General features: G+C 37.4%; 1 protein-coding gene across 1 annotated transcript in view; it reads left to right on the top strand.

Annotated features, from left to right (window-relative positions):
* Nucleotides 1–19,100, top strand: part of TOMM70 (translocase of outer mitochondrial membrane 70) — a 37,593-nt gene that overhangs the window by 8,753 nt on the left and 9,740 nt on the right. Inside the window, exons 2-8 of the mRNA XM_004035977.4 lie at nt 5,334–5,507; nt 5,968–6,094; nt 7,720–7,829; nt 10,557–10,705; nt 14,439–14,646; nt 17,202–17,336; nt 18,714–18,821. Coding sequence (XP_004036025.1) covers nt 5,334–5,507; nt 5,968–6,094; nt 7,720–7,829; nt 10,557–10,705; nt 14,439–14,646; nt 17,202–17,336; nt 18,714–18,821 — 1,011 coding nt within the window. The remainder of the gene's footprint in view (nt 1–5,333; nt 5,508–5,967; nt 6,095–7,719; nt 7,830–10,556; nt 10,706–14,438; nt 14,647–17,201; nt 17,337–18,713; nt 18,822–19,100) is intronic.

Here is a 19,100-nt window from a genome sequence, read left to right as displayed (position 1 = left end):
TGTGTATGTGTATATGCAGTTGCTACTCTTTGGACTAATAATTTTCTGCTTGTTGGCTCAAAAATTTACCAACCACCTAATATATAGTCATGCATCACTTAACAATAGAGATGTGTTCCAATAAGTGCATCATTAGTCGATTTCATCAAGTATACTGACACAAACCTAGATAGTACAGTCCCCTACGCACCTATGCTATATGGCATAAGCTATTGATCCTAGGCTACAAACCTGTACTGCATTTTATTGTGCTGAATACTGTGGGCAACTGTAACACAGTGGTAAATATTTGGGTACCTAAACATAGAAAAGATCCAGTAAAAATACAGTATAAAAGATAAAAAATGGTACACCTGTTTAGAGCACTTAACATGGAGCTTGTCAGACTGGAAGCTGCTCTGGGTCAGTGGGTGAGTGAAAGTAAAGGCCTAGGACATTACTGAATGCTACTGTAGTATACTGTTTAAACACTATACCCCTTAGGCTACACTAAATTTATAACATACTTTTCTTCAATAATTAACCTTAGCTTACTGTAACTTTTTAACTTTATGAACTTTTAAATTTTTTTAACTTTTTTTAGTAGCATTTAGCTTAACATACAGCTACTTGGAAGGCTAAGGTGGGAGGATTGCTTAATCTCAGGAATTCGATACCAGCCTGGACAAATAGGGAGACTTTGTCTCTTAAAAAATAAGCAACACTTAGCTTAAAACACAAGCACATTGTACAGCTTCACAAAAATATTTTCTTTCTTTATATCCCTACTCTATAAGCTTTGTCTTATTAAAAAAATTTTTTTAAAAAACTTTTAAACTTTTTTGTCAAAAACTAAGACACAGATACATTAGTCTAGGCCTACACAAGGTCAGAATCATCAGTATCCCTGTCCTCCTCTACATCTTGTCCCACTGGAAGATCTTCAAGGGCATTAACATGCATGGATCTGTCATCTCTTATGATAAGAAGCCTTCTTCTGGAGTAGCTCTTGCCTTCAAGACCTGCCTTGAGGCTATTTTATAGTTAACTTAAAAAAAAAGTAGGTGTATACTAACATAACAAAAAGTATAGTATATGTATAGTAAACACATAAACCAGTAACAGTTGTTTATTGTCATTCTCAAGTATATGTACTATACATTATTGTATTTGCTATACTTTTTTTTTTTTTTGAGACGGAGTCTTACTCTGTTGCCCAGGATGGAGTGCAGTGGTGCCATCTCGGCTCACTGCAAGCGCCGCCTCCCAGGTTCACACCATTCTCCTGCCTCAGCCTCCTGAGTAGCTGGGACTACAGGTGCCCGCCACCACACCTGGCTGATTTTTTTTGTATTTTTAGTAGAGACGGGGTTTCACCGTGTTAGCCAGGATGGTCTTGATCTCCTGACCTCATGATCCGCCCGCCTCAGCCTCCCAAAGTGCTGGAATTACAAGCGTGAGCCGCCGCACTCAGCCTGTTTTTTGTTTTTGTTTTTGTTTCTTTTGGGATGCAGTCTCCCTCTGTTGCCCAGGCTGGAGTGCAGTGGCGCAATCTTGGCTCACTACAACCTCTGCCTCCCGGGTTCAAGTGATTCTCCTGACTCAGCTTTCTGAGTAGCTGGGATTACAGGCGCTCACCACCACACCTGGCTAATTGTTCTGTATTTTTAGTGGAGATGGGGTTTCACTGTGTTGGTCAGGCTGGTTTCAAACTCCTGATCTCAAATGATCTACTGCCTTGGCCTCCCAAAGTGCTGGGATTACAGGCATGAGCCACTGCACCCGGCCCCAATATATGCTATACTTTTATACATCTAACAGCGTAGTAGGTTTGTTTATACCGACAGCACCACAGATACACGAGTAGTGCATTACAATGGCTGTGACATCACTAGGCAATAGGAATTTTTCAGCTCCATGATAATCTTATGGGACCACCATTGTATATTCAGTCTGCTATTGACTAAAACATTGTTATGTGGCATATAACTGTACATTTTCATAATGGGATTTTAGTGTTTCTATCAGTAATAGTTCTTTTGCGAGATTGACGGTTGTTTGTTTCCTACACTAGTCTACAGTATGGTCCTTCAGGATAAAGACTACACTGTTGGTTATTGTATAGTAGAATCACATCAACTAAAATAAATTCAATTATACTTGCTTGGCAAAAAGAAAAAGATGTAATTATCCTGATGATTCTGTTTGTCTTTAACTTTAATGACCTTTTGTCTTGGAGCCAGTGGTGCATGAGACAATGATACTTGAGTCTGTTTCCTTTGTTTCTTTTTTTTTTAGATGGAGTCACACTCTGTCTCCCAGGCTGGAGTGCAGTGTTGTGATCTCGGCTCACTGCAACCTCCGCCTCCTGAGTTCAAGTGATTCTCCTGCCTTAGCCTCCTGAGTAGCTGGGACTACAGGTGCCTGCCACCATCCTGGCTAATTTTTCTATTTTTGTAGAGACAGGGTTTCACCATGTTGGCCAGGCTGGTCTCGAACTCCTGACCTGAGGTAATCCACCCGCCTCAGCCTCCCAAAGTGCTGGGATTACAGGCGTGAGCCACTGCACCCAGCCAATTGAGTTTATTTTAAACCTTTATTAGATAAATGAAGATTCATGATTATTGTGCCTTTTTTGCAGATTGAACCTTTTATCAGTAAAACTATCTGGACATCATGTGATGCTTTTGAATGGTATTTTGTCTATATTACCTTAATTTTTATTTTTTAGTATTCACCTTCCGTAACTTTTTACATTCCTTTTTTAAAAAAAAATTGTTTGGCCTTAGTATGTCATTTGGTTTTACATCATGCCTTATAGGCAGCAGGTACTTAGTTTTGGTTTTAAACAATTTGAAAGTCTTTCAATGCAGGGCTCTAAACTACTCACATTTATTTTTACTATTTACATGTTTAGCGATTACTGCCATATTTACTCTGCTTTTTTGTTTCTTATTTTTCCTTCCTTTCTGCTTTTTGTTGTATTGGTCATTTCCCTATTTGGGGGTTTATTTTTAGTGGTAAGGAAGCTGTACATTTTTATTTCTGTTCTTGTGTTCAACCTCAAATGCTAGTTTAGCTAGGTATAAGACTTTAGTTACAAAATAATCTTGCTTTAGAACTTTGAAATTGTTACTTAATTGGTTTTTAGTACCAAATGTTGGTGACAGTCTGGCACTGGATTGTTTTTCTTTTTAAATACTTTCAGGATTTTTGTTGTGAAATTTCACCATGATGTGTCTAAAAATGCATGTCATTTTTCTTCAACTCCAAGAATTTCTCCAATTCCTTAGGTTTTTTTTTTTCTATGCCTTTCCTTTTAGAACTCCACATAGGCAAATGGTGGAACTTCTGGATTTATACTTCATGTCATTTAATTTCTCCAAACTTCTCACCTCCCTGTCCTCTGTTTTCATGGCATTCTGTCAGGTTTCCCCCATTCTCTACTTGTTAATTCGCTCCTCAGCTCGCTTCTTTAATATACAGCCAATCTGCTGAATTAATTGTAATAATCTTTTTTCATTTTCAAGATTTCTAATTGGTGCTCTTTAAAAGCAACCTCTTTTAATGATGGGAAGATAGCCTCTCATTTTTTTGAAACTAAATTTTTTGTTTGCTTGGTATATCCTGCTTTCTCAGATACTACTTTTATATTTGAGTTGGGGGCCTCTTTTTTTATGGGTTGTTTTTCCCTTTTGTTAGCAATTCTTGATTGTGTGGTCTCTTAAAAAACAGAGGCAAGGTATGGTGTGCCCTGTCACTGTCATTTGTCTCTTTTAAGAGAGTCTGGTCTCAATGTCTCAATATGTTGTCCAGGCTAATCTCAAACTCCTGGGCTCAAGCAGTTCTGCCTCAGCATCCCAAGTATCTGAAACGATAGGTGTGTGCCATGGTACCTGGCCGCTTGACTCTCATATAGAAGATCCTCACTCCTGAATGACACAGCCCTACTCTAATGTGATTTCTGCTTCCTCCAGTGGAGTGGGAGGATTGTTGAGGTTGTCTCAAATGCAAGTTTTCTAGCAATCACCCTGACAGTTGCCCCCCAGAGCCCACAACTACATAAGGGATTCCTAGTTTTGCTTTATTGTGGGTGTTTTATGGGTGTTTCTCTGTCAGTCCTGTAGCAGTCTCTGTTAGTCCTGGCACATATTCATAGTCCTGAAACATATGTATCCTTGAAATTAAATTTATGTCTCAAAGCTTTTGGAACATAATTAAGTCTACTGACAAATGGAAGATTTTAAGTTCATCTATTAATTTATATGTGCTTGTCTTGGTTCCTTTCATCCTCCCACATCAGTTTTAAAATATACATTCTGGTTGACACTAGCTAGCTTAAAGTAGCTATATAATATTCTGAGCTTAGATACTTAGAGCTTCCTAGAAATCCTTTGCTCACTTTAAATCCTTTAAAAACTTTAAAGTACTACAGCCTTTTTGAAAAAGTCTGACTGTTTTTGAAATTAAAAACATAGAAGACTCCAGCCTGGGCAACATGGCAAAACCCCATCTCTACTAAAAATTAAAAAATTAGCCAGATGTGGTGGTGCACGCCGGTAGCCCTAGCTACTCGGGAGGCTGAGGCAGGAGAATCACTTGAACCTAGGAGGTGGAGGTTGCAGTAAGCCAAGACTGTGCCACTGCACTCCAGCCTGGGCGACAGAGAGACCCTGTCTCAAGAAAAAAAAAAAAAAGTATATACATATATGTGTGTGTGTGTGTGTCTGTGTCTGTGTCTGTGTCTTTTAGCTGGGCATGGTGGTGTGCACCTGTAATCCCATCTGCCTAGAACATGGAGGTAGGGGGATTGCTTGAGCTTGAGAGTAGCCTGGGCAGCATAGCAAGACACCTCATCCTTTTTTGGAGGGGGGCAGGGGGGATGGCGGAGACAGAGTCCCAATCTCTCACCAAGGCTGGAGTACAGTGCTATGATCTCGGCTCACTGTAGCCTCCACCTCCTGGATTCAAGCAATTCTCATGCCTCAGCCACCCGAGTAGTTGGGACTGCAGGCGTGTGCCACCATACCCAGCTATTTTTTGTATTTTTAATAGAGACGGAGTTCCGACACGTTGCCCAGGCTGGTCTCAAACTCCTGGCCTCAAGTGATCCGCCCGCCTCAGCCTCCCAAAGTGTTGAGATTATAGGCATGAGCTACCATGCCTGGCCAAGATATGCTTTTTGACTCAACAATCCTACTAGTTAGAATCTATTCCATGAAGATATTTGTATGAAGCAACTTACATTGTAAACAGCCATTCTGTCTTCCTGTTTTTATCAATTTATTGTTTAATTACTGTGGTCTGAGTCTGAATGTTGATTAGTGTTTGATAATTGTTTCCTCTCATTTCAGAACTCTCTTGATAGAGCCCAAGCAGCCAAGAATAAAGGCAATAAATATTTTAAAGCAGGAAAATATGAACAAGCTATTCAGTGCTATACTGAAGCTATTAGCTTGTGCCCTACAGAGAAGAATGTTGACCTTTCTACATTTTATCAAAACAGAGCTGCTGCCTTTGAACAGTTGGTATGTACTCTAGGTTGTTTCTTCTGTTCCTTTTCTTTCTCTTTATTTGCTTAAAGTTTCAGTTAAAGCTACTCAAATAAACCTAATACATTTTTTGAAGTTGTTTCAAAATTATGGGATGTTGTTTTTATTTCCATTAATTGCAAAACTTTTTAAAGAACAAATTCTGTAGTTTTGCTGACTACAGATATACTCCAAAGTTAAGTATATTTCACATTTTATAAAATTAGATAGTATAGAAAGTTTCTGGTGACCCTATTCTCCTCAACAGTTTGAGGCTATTTCTTTAACTTTTTGATATTTATATGAGCTTTTGTAATGTATTGCAGATATTAACTCTTTGTATTAGGAATACTTTTTTATTCTAGGACGTTTAATACTCAGCCTATTAAGTTTAAACTGATTTCTATTGAACAGTACTTTCTTTAGTGTGACTTTTTTTAAATACTTTCAATTACAGCAAAAATGGAAAGAAGTGGCACAAGATTGTACAAAAGCTGTTGAACTTAATCCCAAATATGTGAAAGCTCTCTTTAGACGTGCAAAAGCCCATGAGAAGCTAGACAATAAGAAGGAATGTTTAGAAGGTGAGGGTAATTTTGTGTTTACATATGAAAATTACTTAATATTTTGTAGTCATTGGTAAATGTATATGAAACTGCCTTGTGAGTGCAAGAATCAGTTGTTTTTAAAAGTTGGATTCCTTTGCACTTAAGATCGTGTCTTCTAGTTTAAAGTAAGATTGCTGATACTTAAGTATTGTCTCTGTTCTCAACTATGGAATTAAATGACTATTAAGATTAGGAGTTTATATACTACACATTTTAAACTTAGCAGCTAATGAGCATTAGTATAATTCTCTGAATAAGGAAATCAGAAAAGAGGTTTTAGCAAGTGATAGTGTTTCTAAGGTTCTACATATTTCATTTAATATGTATAAATATAGCTTTGAGAGCTGTGTTTATAATATGTATAAACATAGCTTTGAGATGAATCATTAAAGAAAACATTGTTTTTTGCCGTTGGTATTTTCAAACATTATTTTATACCCAATTGGAAATTATTGTTTTATACCTAATTTACACCTAATTGGAAATGATGTAATTGGTACAAAGCATCAAAGTGAATTTGTCATTCTCATTAAATGCCATAAATATTCTGTGGTCTCTGATTGGCCATTTCTCTGCTTCCAAAGCTGCAATTAACGGTATACATCCAGCCTTTAAAGTACATTCTTCTAGGTGACATGAAGCAAAACCAAAGTATAATTTTCTACAATCTAAAAGTTCTTTCCACTTAATATTTGTCTACTTTAAAAGCATCAGTAAAAGGAAAAGGCCCCTTTCTGAAAAGAAAAGTGTAGATTACCAAATGAGGGTATTTTAGAAAACATTTTAGCAAAATTTGAGGTTTTGTGGTGGCACATACTTTGGTAGTGTGTGAAAAGACTGTTGTTTTAGAAAAGGGAATCCTGAGTTTTGAACCAGACCTTGAAGTTACTAACACAATAACTGGCAGAGAGGAGGTTGATCGAAATGTCACGTAGAAGAAACAGGATGGGAAAAAAGACATTGACATTGGCGCTAGCCGTGGTTATCGGGAATATATCAGCAGATTGACTTGATTGGTGGAGCAAGGATGTGGAATTGCAAGAAATTTAATTCAGAAAGAGATGAGACGTCCATTGTTTGAGTGCTTTGAATGAAAGGCTGAGAGGTTAAGGAACCACTTACTTTTTAATTTCAAACCACTGCATGCATCTTGAGCTGTGACATAACCAGATGAAAATGGTATTGAGGCAGATTTATTTGAGAGCTCTGTGGCAAGATGGCTTTGGAGACAGGGAATAACTCTGAGGCCTATCAACAAACACCAGACATGAGAGAGCCACACTATGTTTATATGCCTTAGAGTTGCTAGCCAGAAGAGAATGTTAGAGTGGTAAGAAACATCAGAAATCATGCAGCATAGCCCCTTTCATTTCACAGTTAAGGAAAGCAAACCCCAGAGAAGTGGAGTGACTTTCTGAGCTTTCAGTTTGGTCATAGAGAATATAAAATTAGGTATTAAGAATCAGTTAATTGGAAATGAAACAGTCCCATTTGGCCATGAATTTAGTTTGGCTTTTTGTAGTTACATTGTACCCATTTGATGCTGCTGACTATCTTTGCAATAATTTTATATTTACCCTTGTGTTTTTCATCATTTCTAGATGTCACTGCTGTGTGTATATTAGAAGGGTTCCAAAATCAACAAAGCATGCTGTTAGCTGATAAAGTTCTTAAACTCCTTGGAAAAGAGAAAGCCAAAGAAAAATATAAGGTAAATTGATCTGATTTGGGGAATAGGGGGAGTACTGTGTACATTGTGAAGGGTATTTTCTAATTTATGCTGCTTAAGCTTAGGCATAGTGGTAATGGCAACAACTGCAATTAGAACTGGGTTATATTTCTTCTTCCTGTTATCTTTGGCTTTTATGGCTTGTCCTTCTTCAGTAAGAATATATGCTGTGTCCATTACTCTACCTGGAGAATATTGGAATTCATCTGTGTTAGGGATTGCCACACTGTGGCCCATAGGCCAAATCTAGTCTGCTACCTGTTTTTATAAATAATGTTCAGTCACATGTTGTTTTCAGCTGCCTTTGAGATATAACAGCAGAGTTGAGTGGTTGTGACAGACTGTATAGACTCCAAAGCCTATGTGGCCTTTCACAGAAAAATATTTTTCTATATTATTAAAGTTTTTAAAGGTATACTGAGTAAGTTGGCATTAGTTTTAGGCTATTATTAACAGGTAGTTTAATTCAACAATCATTTATTAAACAAAGCTACATGTTTGGCATTTTGGAGGGATGGGTTCAAAGACATGGCCCTTGCCCTTATAGAATTAAAATTTAGTGAGAGAGACTGACTGTTACTATGTATAAAAGGCATGCGGTAGTTAAGTGCCCAAGGTGAGATGTAAGTAAAGAGAGTACCATAGGCGTCACTAAACATTACTGGAGATTCACTGTTAAATCCCAGTAATAGCGAGATAATTGTTCCTTTTTCCTTTAATAATAACTTGCTTTTTTCTTGAATTGATTTTAGTAATCTGTATTTTTAATTTTATATCTCTGGATATTAGCTGAGTGAAACAGTTAAAACAAGTTTCTTCACTGCAGGACTTTAATAATCTACTAAGGTGTGTTGTGAATCTCTAAGAGGGGTATAGCTATAGTGGCTGTAGTGGTTCCCAGTCTCTCTCTCTCTGTTTTTTTTTGTTTGTTTGTTTTTTCGTTTGTTTGTTTTTTTCTTTCTTTGTCACCCAGGCTGGACTGCAGTTGCTATCTTGGCTCACTGCAACCTCTGCCTCCCAGGTTCAAGCAATTCTCGTTCCTCAGTCTCCCAAGTAGCTGGGACTACAGGCATGCACCACTATGCCTGGCTAATTTTTTTGTACTTTAGTAGAGGCAGGGTTTCACCATGTTACCCAGGCTGGTCTCGAACTCCTGAGCTCAAGCCGTCCAACTTCCTCAGCCTCCCAAAGTGCTAGAATTACAGGCGTGAGCCACTGTGCCTGGCCCCAGTCTCTTTAAACCATGGATTTTTTTTTCTCTCGAGCATCTCATAAGACTAGTGTTTCTCAATATCACTTTGTAAAACACCATGGTAGAGTCCATAAATTGAACCTCGAAGGAACCTAGTTTCCTTGTACGTAGTGTGGAGTAATTAGACTGGTTGGATTGCAAGATGGTAAGAAAATATAAAATAATGTATATTTACATAGGTTACAGATCAGTTTCCACATTTTCTAATCTGTTTGTCACTTTGTAAATCACAAAATACCTTCCATATTATTATTTTGATTTTTTTATAACAACCGTATAAGATAAATAAGGCAAATATTTCTATTGCCATTTTAGAGATGAGAACACTGATACTAGAAGTTTAATGACATGCATAATATCACATAGCTAATAAGTGGCAGAACTAGAATTTGTATCCTGTTCCTTTGATACTTAAATCCCTTTCTTGTAACAGTTTATTTTCACTTTAAATTTATAACCCTGTATGGAAGGCAGGGAGGTGATAGCTTCATTTCTAAGCTGAAACAGGGAACTAAAAAACACTAATGATTTATCTAGCTTCAGGTAAGTGCTATTTAAATTTCTATTTAAGCTTTTCCCCTAAAATGGTAAATGATTGCCACTATGTATTTATTCTCAGAGTGTCTTTAGTAAAGTACTAAAGTTAGGCATATTTGTCACTTGATAGGTGACCATTTGACTTAAAATATTTATTTTATTATCCTAAATTAAAATGAATTGAATCTCTCCCCAGAGAGTGCCCACAGATCAATATGGGTTTTCTCTTAGGTTTCCTTTTTAGTTCTCTTTCTATCCCACTTTTATCTATCCTAGATTAAATAATTTACTTATAAAGCCAATTCCTTTTTTATTCCTTCAAATATGAAGACATTACCAAAATAACAGTAATGATATTTGTTATACATAAAATGAAAAATCCCATGTTTCCATTAAACTCTTTGGGCTGAATTTTATAGATAAAGCATTCAAAATACATTATGAGAGCCTTTTGGGTGTGTTATTTCCACTTTATTTAAAACTTATTTATTTAAAACGGTAATTGTGTTTCGGGAGGAACAAAATACTCCCATAATTGTGAATTGGGTGGCTATGCCTCAAATAAATCATCAAAACAGGAAATGTGATTTCAGTATGGTTTTCAGTGGCACTTACCTGTAATAAAGATCTTCAGATGAAAGCCCAAGGTAAATGGACTTAACATTTTCAGCATCTGTGTAAGATGTGGTCCTACATCTTTGTAGAGGGAAAAGGCTCTCATTTAAAACCAGCTTTAAACAGCTGGGACTGGCAGCTTCACCTTTTCCACTGTCTTTTGTTCTGTGGCTTGGAGCTTAATTTTAGTTATTTGAAAATGAGAATCCAATTTTTATGACAGTTATTCTTAGCGTTCTACAGTGTACCTGCTTCTTTGGTTGGTATTTCCCATCCTGATGTCTTTAAACATGACTAAATTTCAGAATCGTGAACCTCTGATGCCATCTCCACAGTTTATCAAATCTTACTTCAGTTCTTTCACGGATGATATCATTTCCCAGCCCATGCTTAAAGGAGAGAAATCTGATGAAGATAAAGACAAGGAAGGGGAGGCTTTAGAAGTGAAAGAAAAGTAAGTATGTCAAGCATAGTGTCTACTTAGTGGTGTTTTGGGTGCTTTGAACTTTCCTTAGGGCCCATATGGGTTCTGAGCCATCTCACAACAGCAGCTATCTATCTACAGATAGAGATAGACAGAAATATAATTAAAAATTATATAATATTATTATTATAAAAACACTTTTCTTTCTAGCATGTATCTGTTACTTCTCTGGTGAACTCAGGGTTTTACTGCCAGGAGTCTACCCTGCTTTTACTCAAGGTCGTATATGATCTTCTCAAAAGGACTCCCATTGAATCCAGTGGCTGACCGTGTTTGAATAGAGGCAATAACTTGAAAATTATTGTGTAGCTCAACATGCAGATGTTCTAGTGCAGGGAAGTTTTTAATTTATAAACAGATACTTTTAGGGGTGCCCAAAGAGTGAATTTTTTCAAGGATTTTTCTGCTTGTCTAGGAAGATGCCCATTTGGAGGGCTTCTTGTTGGAGCCTGTAGAGAGCTGAAACCAAAGTACAGGATACTGTGTTTCTAGCTGGAGACCTAATGATATAATGTCGTATAAACCATCTAGCCTGCTTTATTCCATTCATATTTATCAATACTTGTATTTTTCTGTCAAGGGTAGCCCTCTCTGCGAGAAGGTACAATATTATTATCAGCATGATTTTTTTAACGAGTTAGGAAGAAAAGGAAATACTGTTCTAGTAGCTGTGCATAACTGGGTTTTGCATCTTCAGCATATTGGAGGGTTTGAAGAAACAAATTGCTTTTGATTTTTATCTTCCAATTTTTCTACCATTGCTGTTGACCTTTTAAGAGAAGATACTGTGCATAATTATACTGCAGTGTACAAATTTTAGTTCATTGATCTAATGAACTTTAGAATCTTTGAGAAGATTGTAGTTGGGAATTAAATGTTTAAGATGTCGTATTAGCTCTTGTGACAGTTATGCAAATACTTTCTTCTTCTGGTTAAGAAATAGTCCTTGTCCCAGAAAAACTATAATGAATTTAATACCATTATTCTAAAAGCTTTACTGAGAGATGGTAGGACGTAGCTAGCTATCATCAGCACACTAACTGGAATTGGACCCAAGTTTTAAATTCCATTTTACTCTGAGCCTTAGCTTTATCATCCTTTAAATGGAGCTAGTAATATTTACCTTACAAGGTTATTGTGAGGTGTAGAAATCATGCTTATAAATAACTAGCACTTATGTTCTTCAGTAAGTGGGATTACTTCTAATCTGATTTAATCATTGTTTGGGTTTTCGTTCTTTTCTCTTTTTTTTTTTTTTTTTTTATAATGAGGTATATTTCGCCTAGGCTGGAATGCAGTGGTTGTGCAATCTTGGCTCACTGCAACCTCGGCTCACTGCAACCTCTGCCTCCTGGGATCAAGCAATTCTGCCGCCTCAGCTTCCCTAGTAGCTGGGATTACAGGCTCGTGCCACGACGCCAGCTAATTTTTGTATTTTGAGTAGAGACAGAGTTTCACCATGTTGGCCAGACTGGTCTCAAACTCCCGACCTCAGGTGATCCACCCACCTCGGCCTTCCAAAGTGTTGGAATTACAGGTGTGAGCCACTGCACCTGGCCTGTTTGTGTTTTCTTAGCCTGGTGACCTGAGAAACAAAACTAGAATGTAGGCGACATTGGAATGTCATTACAGGAGAGGTAGCATAGAGCTTATAAGATTTTTGGCTGACATAACTTTTTTAATTTTTTTTTTTTAAGAGACAGGGTCAGGTCAGACATGGTGGCTCATGCCTGTAATCCCAACACTTTGAGAGGCTGAGGTGGGCAGATTGCTTGAGCCCAGGAGTGTGAGACTAGCCTGGGCAACATGGAGAAACCCTATCTCTACAGAAGAATAACAAAAATTAGCTTGGCATGGTGGTGTCCACCTGTAGTCTCAGCAACTGGGGAGGCTGAGGTGGGAGGATTGCTTGAGTCCCAAGGCAGAGGTTGAAGTGAGCCAAGATCATGCCACTGCACTCCAGCCTGGGGAACAGAGCAAGACTCTGTCTCAAAAAACAAAAGGGAGAGAGAGGGGGTCACTCAGGCTGGAGTAGAGTGTTGTGATCATAGCTCACTACAGCCTCCAACTCCTGGAATCAAGCTATCCTCTCGCCTCAATGTCTTGAGTAGCTGGGACTCTAAGTGCACACCACCATGCCTGGCTAATTTTTTTTGTTTTTAATTATGGAGACAGGGTCTTGCCATGTTTCCCCGGCTGGTCTTGAACTCCTGGGCTCAGGTGATCCTCCCACGTTAGCCTTCCAGACTACTGGGATTACAGGCATGGCCACCATGTCTGGCCTGACGTAACTTTTAAGTCATTTGCCAGTTTTCTCTATACAGATATAACAGCTGAAATAAGAAAATGTACTTTAATTTACAATGCCTTATGTTTGGAAGATACCTCATGTACCTCATGACACCTAGTACAAATTTCAGTTAAATTACTTCTACAAGCATCTCCATAAAAGTCATCATCTTAGAAGAATAAGAGATACTGTGCTCACTGCTTTTTAAAACATACAGAAGGGTGTTTTTTAAAGTATTAATTGATGGAAGAGTCTTCCTTTAAATTTGCTTCTTTAGTAAGTTCAGTTATTTATTTATTTATTCATTTATTTATTTATTTATTTATTTGAGACGGAGTCTCGCTCTGTCGCCCAAGCTGGAGTGCAGTGGCGCGATCTCGGCTCACTGTAAGCTCCGCCTCCTGGATTCACGCCATTCTCCTGCCTCAGCCTCCCGAGTAGCTGGGACTACAGGCACCCGCCACCACGCCCGACTAATTTTTTTGTATTTTTATTAGAGATGGGGTTTCACCATGTTTGCCAGGATGGTCTCGATCTCCTGACCTCGTGATCCGCCCGCCTCGGCCTCCCAAAGTGCTGGGATTACAGGCGTAAGCCACCGCATCCAGCCAATAAGTTCAGTTATTAATTCTAGGTCTGCTCACACCCCTTGCCTTAGCTTCTGTGACACTAAACTCACTTATTTCCTATTTCCCTGTTCCTTCTTTTAGCCATTAAACAACTGTTGAATACCATTGATGTGCCTCAGATATGAAGGTGAATAAGACAGGATCCTTACCTATGTTGCAGATCAGTCTCTCTTTCATTAGCTCATCTTTTCAGTATCTAAATGTGTAAGCTGAGGTATTACCCAGGACTCTGCTGCTTCCTTGTTAAAACTCCTCATCCAAGGTTTCAAGAAAATCCCCATCTACATCAAAAATCCTAATCTGTTTAACTGCACCGCCCCTCCCCACCCCAACTCCATGCCACACTGGCTGATTATCTTGTTAAGGGGAAATAGACAATTGCTTAATTAACTCAGGTGTGCCAAATGTGGCATGTTTTAACATTGAATTATTTTCTTTTCTTTTCTTTTTTTTTGAGATGGAGTCTTGCTCTGTCTCCCAGGCTGGAATGCAGTGGCACCATCTCGGCTCACTGCAACCTCCACCTCCCCGGTTCAAGCGATTCTCCTGCCTCAGCCTCCTAAGTATCTGGGATACAGGCACGCGCCTCCACGCCCGGCTAATTTTTGTATTTTTAGTAGAGACGGGTTTCATCATGTTGGCCAGGCTGGTCTCGAACGCCTGACCTCGTGATCCGCCCACCTCGGCCTCCCAAAGTGCTGGGATTACAGGCGTGAGCCACCACACCCAGCCACATTTAATTTTTTCTTAGTAAATAATTTCCTATGTTTGTTTTTATTTTCAGTTCTGGATACTTAAAGGCCAAACAGTATATGGAAGAAGAAAACTACGATAAAATCATAAGTGAATGCTCAAAAGAAATAGATGCTGAAGGCAAATACATGGCAGAAGCATTGCTACTACGAGCTACCTTCTACCTGCTTATTGGCAATGCCAATGCGGCCAAACCAGATTTAGATAAAGTCATCAGTTTGAAAGAAGCTAATGTGAAGGTACATTAAAAAATGTGTGTGAAGAAATTATTAAATAGAAGGTGATGCCTTTCATTATGTTTTGCCAGATTTTTTAAAGCATTTCAACTGCCATTCTTCAAAGGGCTGTTTTTGTTTTTGAAGAAACTACTCTTAATAATAATGTAGTTGGTGCAGTGAATCTGAAAACATAAATATCAATGATATTTATCTTTATTTAGGAAATTTTTTTTCCCATAGCATCTGGTAGTTTCATCGTCTCCCTGTAGCCACTGCCTACCATATTGGACTGTATTTGGGCAGTGGTAAAGGTGATATAGCAATTCTGTAGATAATGCTGTAAGTAACGTGTAATATGTAGCACCAGGTTATAAAACACTTAATAAAAACACAATATATTCAGAAAGATTCTAAAAATAGAATGTATAAATATGCCAAAAGCCTTGCAGTTGTACAGTTGGAACAGCCTTTCATTTTCTAAGTATTCTTACTGTGCTATGTATTACACATTTCATAATTAAGATTCAGGGGCATCTGTTGAATTGTTACATTCTATTCAGTGTAACAAAACAATTTAACCACCAATTAACTATATTACTTATTAGTTTGTTAACATCTCTGTGACCTGTTTCCTCATTGCATTAAATGAACTCTGTAGCCTCTCTCCTCTCCTATATTTGGGGGGATATAAAAGTTGTTTTTAAGACCTAAATATTGTTAAAAGTTTCTTTCAAAATGAGATTTTCAAATTGAAGATACCCTCATAATATTATCTTTAACATTATTTTCTGCTGATTTTCCTGATGATTACAACTGTTATATGTTATATGTTTTTGTTATAATTGTGGAGGATGTTATTATTTGTTCTATATGTATGTAGTATTGCTTTGAACAAAATTTTAAAGAAACGTATTGTTTTCATGATCACATGACTTTTAATGGCAAGTAGTAATGATGCCTACCATATGCCATGCACAAAAATTAACTCAAAATGGATTAGAGCCCTAAATGTAAGAGCTAAAACTCTAAAACTGTTAGGATAAAATAGAGGACTAAATGTTTGTTACCTTAGATAAGCAGCAGTTTCTTAGATATGGCACCAAAAGCACAAGCAACCAAAAAAAAAAAATAGATTGGACGTGATCAGACTTCTGTGCTTGGCTGGGGGTGGTGACTCATGCCTGAAAATTAGCCGGGCATGATGGCATGTGCATGTAGTCGTAGCTACTCAGGAGGCTGAGATGGGAGGATCACCTGTACCTGGGAGGTCAAGTCTGCGGTGAGCCGTGACTTGTGCCACTGTACTCCAGCCTGGGTGACAGAGATCCTGTCTCAAAAAAAAAAAAACAAAAAAAAAAACTTCTGTGTGAAAAGACACCATCAAGAAAGAGAAAACACATCACACAACATGGGATAAATATTCACAAATCATATATCTGATTAGGAGCTTGTATCCAGAATAAAGAACTCTTAGAGCTCAACAATAAAAAGACCACTTAAGTTAAAAATGGGCAAAGGATCTGAATACACATTTCTCCAAAGAATATACAAATGACCAATAATAAATGACAAAATTGTTGGCATCATTAGCCATTAGGGAAATGCAAATCAAAACCACCATGAGATGCCACTTCACACCTACTAGGATGGCTATAATCAAAAAGACAATAAGGCTCTAATAAAAAACATTGGACAATAATAAGTGTTTTTGAAGATGTGGAAAATTGGAACCCTCCTACATTGCTGGTGGAAATATATTAATACAATGGTGAAGCCCTTTTGGAAATTAGTTTGGCAATTCCTCAGAAACTTACCATATGATCTAGTAATTCCACTCCTAGGTATATACCCAAGAGAATTTAGTACATTCGTTAACACAAAAACTTGTACATGAGAGCTGGGTGTGGAGGCTCACACCTGTAACCCCAGCACTTTGGAAACCCAGGAGTTCTAGACTATCCTGGGTAACGTAGCAAAATCTCATCTCTATTTTTAAAAAGCTTTTTTAAAAACCTTGTATGTGAATGTTCATAGCAGCATTATTTATGGTAGCCAAAATGTGGAAGCAGCTCAAATGTCCATCAGCTGATGAATGGATAAATAAAATGTGATATCTGTACAATGGAATATTTTTCAGGCATAACAAAAGAATGAAAAATTGATACATGCTACAATATGGATGAACCTTGAAAACATTATGCTAAATCAAAGAAGCCAGACACAAAAGGCTATATATAATGTATGATTCCACCTACATGAAACATCCAGAATATACAAATCCATAGAAATAGAAAATAGGTTGGTGTTTTCTAGGGGCTGAAGAGCAGGAGGTGAGGGGGATGGAGAGTGACTGCTTATTTGTATGGGGTTTCTTTAAAGGGTGATGAAAATGTTCTGGAATTAGATAGTGGTAATCAACACACAACTTAGTGAATATACTAAAAACAGCTGACATGCATACTTTAAAAGGGTGACCTTTGTGATATGTGGATTATAGAAAAAAGCTGTTATTTAAAGAAACTAGATTGGAGAGAAAAAAAAGTAATGATGAACTTTTCCTCACTTGGGGTATATAGCTTCGAGCAAATGCTCTCATCAAAAGAGGCAGCATGTATATGCAACAGCAGCAGCCTTTGCTGTCCACTCAGGATTTTAACATGGCTGCTGACATCGATCCTCAGAATGCAGATGTTTATCACCACCGAGGACAGGTAAGTCTGTTTTCTTACCTAGAGGTCTGACTTGTGGATTGAACTTTGATACCATTTTTGAGAATTTCTTGTGTAATTTTCTTGAGTTTTCTTATATAATTTCTGATAGCTGTGAACAAAGTATCACAGTGGTTTACAGTTTGAATTGGCCTTTGTTTAGTCTGTCTTGAATATTTGTCTTTAATTTTGGTACTTACTTATGAAAAAAGAGTAAAGGAAGGCAAAAACTGTTGGCTTACCAGTTCAAGTTTGTTTTTCTGGTGTTTCTGGTTCATAGGTTTCAATGAGTAAAACATTAATAACATTTAGTAAGCAATGTGAGTTAATTCTAGAATCAACAGGATGATTTTTGTGAGCTTCTTGCTATAAGGAAATAGTCTGGACTGTCCAAATAGTAAAAATAAATATATTTATCTTTTGAAGTTTTATAACAGGCATATTAGTTTTTTAGTAGAAATATATAGTGAAGAAACAGTTTCCAATTACTGCCTCAGGTGGGGAAAACATGGCTTTATAATCAGCTTAACATGGCTTCTTGGAATGCATTATGGTAGAAAGTGTGGGCTATGCATTAATAATAACAGAAGAGCCGAAGTTCTTTCTAATGGAGAATTTTACCTAATAGGGTCATGTGTCCTGCCAGGGAAGTGCATTATTAGGCGATTTTGTTGTGTGGACATCATAGAGTGTACTTCTACAGACCTAGATGGTATAGCCTACTACACACCTAAGCTGTATGTTGTAGCCTGTTGCTCCTAAGCTACAAACCTGTATAGCATGTTACTATACCAAATATTATAGGCAGTTATAACACAATGGTAAGTATCTGTGTGTCTAAAACATATCTAAACATAGAAAAGGTACAGTAAAAATGCAGTATTATAATCTTTTGGGACCACTGTTGTATATGTGGTCTGTTGATTGAAATGTAATTATGCATGACTGTATTTCTTTCAGAAGGGTGTTAAGTGTTGAGATAACCTCTTAAACTTCTTGACATTTTGATCTTTACTGGTAGTGTCTGAAGATTAATTTGAAAGGTAATTATCTGATGTCTAACCTGCTTTGATATTAGAATGTACAGGATGTTTAGTTTTCTAGAAGAAGGGGTTTCTTGCTTAATAGTGATCAGAATTGCAGTGCAGAAATGGTTGGCTTGTAGTCCTTTCTATAAGTTGGATACCATTTTTATGTTTTGGAATCTTGCCTTTTAAATTTCAAGATTTTTAAATTCACTGTTTCTAGAAAGTAATTATATATTGAATTACTACTGCATGCTCAGCATTATGCTGAGGTGTAATAATAGAGATGAGACACAGAACATACTTAACTGGTGCACCTAGTTGAATTACATTTATTTACGTATTTTTTTCTTAGCTGAAAATACTCCTTGATCAAGTTGAAGAAGCAGTGGCAGATTTTGATGAATGTATTAGGTTAAGACCTGAGTCTGCTCTGGCACAAGCACAGAAATGTTTTGCATTGGTAGGTACTACTTTCTTTTGTATTTTCCTAAACATCACTTTTATTTTCCAGCGTCAACAAAAATGAGTATCTCATTGTCTACAAAGTCTTCTTTTTCTTTCTTTCCCAAAGGATAACTACTGAGGAAAAAAGGTGCTGATTGATACCTAGCTCTTGTATTTCTCTGGACATTTGTTTGGGTTCATCTTGATAGATGTTTGTCCCTGATTTTATACTTCCCTAAACAGAACTGGTCTCCCTGCTTCATCATAAATCAATATAAAGAGCAAAAACATTTTG

Source organism: Gorilla gorilla, chromosome 2 (genome assembly GCF_029281585.2).
Source record: "Gorilla gorilla gorilla isolate KB3781 chromosome 2, NHGRI_mGorGor1-v2.1_pri, whole genome shotgun sequence".
NCBI classification, from domain to species: Eukaryota; Metazoa; Chordata; class Mammalia; order Primates; family Hominidae; genus Gorilla; species Gorilla gorilla.
This window is presented reverse-complemented; position numbering and strand designations above follow the sequence as displayed.